Source organism: Hoplias malabaricus, chromosome 16 (assembly GCF_029633855.1).
Source record: "Hoplias malabaricus isolate fHopMal1 chromosome 16, fHopMal1.hap1, whole genome shotgun sequence".
NCBI lineage: Eukaryota > Metazoa > Chordata > Actinopteri > Characiformes > Erythrinidae > Hoplias > Hoplias malabaricus.
This window is the reverse complement of record NC_089815.1, coordinates 1350777-1357094: the sequence shown is the minus strand read 5'-3', so window position 1 is coordinate 1357094 and position 6318 is coordinate 1350777. Positions and strand designations below refer to the sequence as shown.

General features: G+C 46.9%; 1 protein-coding gene across 1 annotated transcript; it reads left to right on the top strand.

Moving 5' to 3' along the window:
* Positions 1-796: 796 nt before the first annotated feature.
* Positions 797-5448, top strand: mex3b (mex-3 RNA binding family member B). Its single transcript, XM_066647858.1, has 2 exons — positions 797-1041; positions 2180-5448. The coding sequence occupies exons 1-2, from the start codon at positions 816-818 to the stop codon at positions 3535-3537; spliced, it is 1584 nt and encodes a 527-aa protein (XP_066503955.1). The 5' UTR covers positions 797-815; the 3' UTR covers positions 3538-5448.
* The last annotated feature ends 870 nt before the right edge of the window (positions 5449-6318 follow it).

The following is a 6318-nucleotide window of genomic DNA, read 5'->3' as shown; positions in this document are numbered from 1 at the left end:
CACACTGCGATTGAGATCTTCTCCGTCCACGTGCCATACGACTTTAGATCTACTTTTTTTCATGTGTAAAGTATTATTTTATATATGTCTTCTCTAAAAAACCTGATGTTTTGATGGGAACAAAGGAAGGAGGAGGGAGAGGGAGAAGGGGCAGGACCAGAATCAAGTCCCATCCAATCAGGTGAGCGTATGCAAACACAGTGCAGCAAAACCACACCCACTCCTTCCTCCCAGTCCCTCCCGGTGACGTCATCGGCCCATATCTCACCCCCTTGCTGGCAGTGTCTGTCTGCAGCAGCTCAGACAGCAAACAGAAAGGAGCTGAGAGAGAGAGAGAGAGAGCAGGGAGAGAGAGAAAGAGCAAGGAGAGCAGGGAGGGGCTCCTTCTGAACAGGGACAAAATATCAGGAATAGAACCAAACGCCGGCATTCCTGACGCGCAGCTACTTCGGAGGGACTTTTCCGCTGGATTTGCACTGATTTCCCCCCCTCCAGCCGGACCCTCTCTCTGTGTGTTGCTTGTTTTTTTTTCCTTCCAGCTGGGACTGGGACAGGAAGGATTGCATTTTTTTTTTTGCGGTTGTTGTTGTTGTTGTTCTGCACCAGGATCAGGCTTGCGAGACTGACCCAGTGCCTTCCCTCTCGTTCTTCTCTTTCTCCTCTCCCTCTTTCCCCCCTTTCCTTCCCCACCCACCCACCCACTACCCCTGTGCTCAATCCCAGCCCTGCTGTTTTTCTGCTCTGCCTGCTAGCCTGCTTGCTGCCTTCCTTCCCGTTCGTCCTTTGTGCCGGAAGAGCGAGCCGAATCGGCCGAGATGCCCAGCTCGCTGTTCGCAGACATGGAGCGCAGCGGCCAGCAGAGCGAAGCTCTGGACGATCAGAGAGCCCTGCAGATAGCCCTGGATCAGCTGTCCCTGCTGGGCCTGGACAACGACGAGTCCGGTGGCTACGACAACGAGCCGAGGAAAAAGAGCGTCAACATGACAGAGTGCGTCCCGGTTCCTAGCTCCGAGCATGTGGCCGAGATCGTGGGCAGGCAAGGTAAGCCTCAGTCAGGGCTTTGTCTTTGTTTAAAGCACTCGCTTGTTCCTTTCCCCTTTCCAGCACACCCCTCCCTCCCTCCCTCTCACTCGTTCTTCTCCTTCTTCTCCTTCTTCCCTCCCTTCCTCCCTTCTCTTTGTGGGCCAGGCGCCATGCGTGCACAAACTGCTGGCTCATATTCACCAGACACAGTAGCCTATTTTCTCAGAAGCTACCCTAAACTGCTTTGTCCGGAAGGGGGGCTACAAACAGAGAAGGCAACAGCGGACAACCCTGCCATGTGGACCATTAGGGCAAGCCTAACGTTTTCTGCTTCCTAACTGGGAACAAGGGCTTGTTAATCTTTAACCAAGACCCCTTTCCCAACAGAGACAGCCCCTGGTCATGGACAGTCTGGCAAATGCATCTAGAAACAGTCACCAGTAGAATCACACAGTGAAAGCAAGACAGGAAGCAAACTTCAAATACTGATCACGTATTAGACGCCGTTCCTAAACCTTAACTCAACTGGGGTCCTAAGACTGTTGTTCATCAGCGAGGGCAGGGCAGGGTTATCATAAGGCCCCCCCACTCCCTTGTGTTATATCATTGTTGGCCCACTTTAGAGCCTGCCTCCGTCCAAAAGGGAGCTGTCAGACAATAGGGCTCTTGGTGCAGTCTGGCTTTGTTTACATTGCTCTATAAGATGCAGGGTGAAGCAGCGAGGATGTGCCATCATCTCAAGTTGGCCGATCCATGGACAAAGGACGTTCCCTCCTTTGCTTTGTTTCAGACGCTGTTTCAGATTGGCTAAGCAGGAAAATCCAGAATTCTGCATCCGTGTCTTTTTTGCCTCCTCCTCCCTCTCCTCGTCCTCCTCCTCCTCCTCCTCCTCCCGTGCTATTTTTGACCTGGACTGCTTTATGTCATGTAGCTGAGCATGTGGTTTGAATTTATGCTGTGCGAAAAAGACCTGAAATGTTGTTCCTACCCTAGATCTGGTTTTAAGGGCACACTCCGGCAACCGTTTGCTTGAGCCAGAGGCAATGCTTTTTGTTTTGCTGTTGTCTGCCTGTTTGTTCCATCCTGCACCACGTTTAGCTCTTTTGTTTTGTCCTCTTTGGGTTGATCTTTTCCCCTCCATTCTTTCTCAACACAGGCTGCAAAATAAAAGCCCTGCGAGCTAAGACCAACACCTACATCAAGACTCCGGTGCGAGGGGAGGAGCCGGTCTTTGTTGTGACAGGCAGGAGAGAGGACGTAGCCATGGCTCGGAGGGAAATCATCTCTGCAGCTGAGCATTTCTCCATGATCCGTGCCTCGAGGAACAAAAACAGCAGCTTGAACGGAAGTACCCCTGTGCCAGGTCCGCCTAACCTTCCTGGACAGACCACCATTCAGGTGCGGGTGCCCTACAGAGTGGTGGGGCTGGTGGTCGGCCCCAAAGGAGCCACCATCAAACGCATCCAGCAGCAGACGCACACTTACATTGTCACACCCAGCCGAGACAAAGAGCCTGTCTTTGAGGTCACAGGGATGCCAGAAAACGTGGACCGTGCCCGGGAAGAGATCGAAGCACACATTGCAATGAGAACGGGTGGCCTGATCGAGTTCAGCACAGACGAGAACGACTTTCACGCCAACGGGACCGACGTGGGCTTTGATCTGCACGGTCACCACGCCGGACTCTGGAACAACAAGCAGGGATCGACAAATTCAGGCCGCAAACCCTTCTCCAACTACAGAAACGACAGCTCCAGCTCGCTGGGCAGCGCCTCCACCGACTCCTACTTCGGCACCAACGGCAGCTCGCGGCTGCCAGACTACAGCCCCCCAAGCCCCGCCCTCAGCTACACCGCCTCCAGCAACGGCAACAACAACAACAACAACCTGAACGTCAACGTCGTCAATGGCAATGGCTTTGTCTACAGCGGCGACGTCATTTCACCAGACTGCGGTGACATCTCCTTCGACGCTTCACCTGGATTCGACCCCACTCCAGCGCCCCCTGGCTTAATGTGGTCCCAATACGAGCGCGCCAACACCACCTCTTCCTCCATCTTCCCTGCCAATGCTTCCACCGCCAATGCCAACGGTCTGCTGACCAACCACAGGAGGGCAAACGGGGTCAGCTGTGCACAGCCAAGGCTGTCCCCGCCCCTTCACAGTGTGGGCGGGGCTGGCGAGCACCCGTTAGCCCGAAGGGTCCGGAGCGACCCCGGCGGAGGATCCCTGACCTTCCCTGGATATTCAACCAACGGCATTTCAGGCCTGGTGCCCTCTGACTCCTCCGCCTCTTCCTCCTCTTCCTCCTCCTCCTCCTCTTCCTCGGGGACGAGTCGCAAGGGCAGTCGGGACTGCTCCGTGTGCTTCGAGAGCGAGGTGATCGCCGCCCTGGTGCCCTGTGGTCATAATCTTTTCTGCATGGAGTGCGCCAACCGCATCTGCGAGAGGAACGAACCCGAATGCCCCGTCTGCCATGCTGCAGTTACTCAGGCAATACGTATATTTTCTTAAAAACAAAAGAACAAACAAACAAACAACAAAAAAAACAACAACACTACATGCATATGCACAGCTGTGTGCAAAAGTTTGGGTGCACCCTTGCCTCATGCCATGTTTTGTTGTCTTTTAAAGTGAGACAGGAGGGAACACGTGCTCCACGAATGTTGAGGTGAGCATGCCACAAATACACGTGGCGTGTGCTTGAATCTATAGCATATTTCGGCCAGGTTTTTGCCGCTTTGAAGTTGGTACCTACCGATTTTAACATGTCACCAGATCAGGGGGCTGCCACATCTGCACACAGCTGCATTTGCATATGGAACAGAACAATGACAGAATGACGACAGCAATGACGACGACAACGTGCCCCGTGACTACAAAAGCAAGACTAGAACCAGGACCAGAACTTTGGACGACAACCTCCTGTTACTATGGCTTTATAAGAAACTCCGAATAATAATAATAATAATAATAATAATGATGATAATAATAATAATAAGGATGTGTTTATCATATGTGTATATACACATGTACGTGAAAGCTGCAGTATCCAAAAAAAGGGACACCCGACTTAGAGGGCTCCGGTGTAAATGTTTATAACCGTACTGTAGCTTGGGACAAATATTTTCAACATCTAATGCATGTTTTAAATATTAAAGCTTAGTAATCTATAGTTCTAGTTGAGAATGGGTGAACAACGTATGCGTGGAATGGAAGTTAAGGGACGGTGGTCTCGCCGGAGGTACACGAGTCAGTGGTTCGACTGTTAAGTATAAAAAAGCATCCTGCGGGGAGAATGTAACGTGACCAGAGCAGGTGCAAGTCCTAGGGCTTTTACTTTTACTCTTAACAGCATTAATATAGACTTTCAGCGGTGAAGATACTGCAGCGTCTCCAAAGTCTCCACTCGGACTCGCCTGAGAGACAGCCACAACATATCCTGCGTATACAGAAACACATGTATAGAACAAGAAAAACGAAAACAACAACCACAATGATATGAATGAAATCCATGAGTTGAAAGTTTTAAATATTAATGAACATTAATACAGATTGAAGTATTTTATTCTTTTTTGACTTGAAAGATTATATTTCGTATTGCAAAAAGATGTTTACAAATATTTTAATTTAAGTTCAGTGAACTTTTTTTGTAGCTGGGTTCAAATATCTTTTTATTTTTAGTACGGCCTTACGGGCGACGAACACTGTATTATTTTAATATCAATTGTGTGCAGAAGGATGTCCAGGAAAACCACCTGAATCTGCATCTGAACAGTATTCTGTTGGGACTGAGTTTAGGAATGGGTTTATAGTTTCAGCCAAACAAACAAAACAAACAAAAACGACAAAGCTACAACAACAACAACAACAACAAACACAAACCGACGTCTTTGAAATCCGTTTCACCCAGCATATTTTTTATTCAGTAATATAAAGCATATTTTATTCTATATTATTACAAAAAACCTTCAAATGTGTATATAATTATATATAAATATATATAAAAACTTAGTAAGTCGGACAAAAGGAAACCGTTTATGCTTTCTAAAAAATTTGTATGAATTAGATTCCAGTGGTTATTACAGACTTCTGTTGCACCACTATAGTTTTAGTATTTCTATTTTAATACGTTTGTTTACCACTTGTTTATGTATATGTAGGTGAAGTTACTTGAGCGTAAAAGTACTTTATTGAGCAAAGTTTAAAACAAAGTATATTTTATTTTATGATAAATAAGGAAAAAAAAAACATGGCCTTTAACCTCATGGTCAGATACTAATATTATATTTGCTGAAACAAGATTTGAAAAATGTATCAAGAGTTTTATTTTTCTGACATTTAAAGTTCTACATGATAAGGTAAAACTTAAGTAATGGTGCTACTTCATGTTTTTTTAAGTATTTCTATATAAGTCCAATAAAATGGTACATGAACAAAGTGTGTTGCTTCAGTTATTGCACATCAACACATCAGAGGGCCTCATTATAATGGACGCCATCAGCCATAACATTAAAACCACCCCCTCGAGAGTGCAAACACATGCAGAGGTGGCTTTAAAGTATTGGTTTTGTTTGAATGTGCATAAAGCGTAGCATAAGCATGTGGCTAACGCTAGCTTGTTTCAACTCGAGCCCGGTTCCTTTGCGGGGGGTTTTGTAGCTCAGCGTGTTTCAGTGCTGCAGTACAAAGGAAAACCATCCATTTAAATATTATTTGTATGGTCGCTGTGGTAACCAAACATCCAATCTCTGAAAGGTCCCTTTAAGCGGAGAAGGAAGAAACATGTGCTTAACATTAAAGGGGGATTCCACAGATTTTTTGCTGAAATCCTTGTGATGTAAACAAAGTGATGGGGAGCGTACTGATGTGAAATGGCTGACTGTAGAGAAATTGAACACAGACTCGGGTTTCTTTCCAACGGTGGTGAATGGAACCAGACGTCTCCTTTCCTCTACAACGCAAACCAGGCATTTGTTTTTCCATCTCCACCATCAGCAGTGACCTAAAGAGCTGTGTATGGAACGACGACGATGATGATGATGTAAAATTAGTGATAAATCATCATTTTTTTATTTTTTATTTTTGTGTGTGTTTGGCCCACAATGCCTTGCGTGCACCGCTCCAGTGTGAATGGAGACACAAACGTTTTCAAAATCAATATCTCGGGTGTTAGCCGTGTGTTCATTAACGTGACGTCTGCTTCCATCCACCCTCACCGTCACCAAATCAGCCTCTCTCTCTTCTCTTTAATAAGTCATCACTATCAGGTCATAACCTTGTATCTCCACATTT

What these genes read in the sequence shown, in the direction of transcription:
- mex3b (XM_066647858.1), top strand. Translation starts at nt 816, where the DNA reads ATGCCCAGCTCGCTGTTCGCAGACATGGAGCGCAGCGGCCAGCAGAGC. An exon ending in CGAGATCGTGGGCAGGCAAG is followed by an intron (nt 1,042 to 2,179) that starts GTAAGCCTCAGT and finishes TTCTCAACACAG; the next exon opens with GCTGCAAAATAAAAGCCCTG.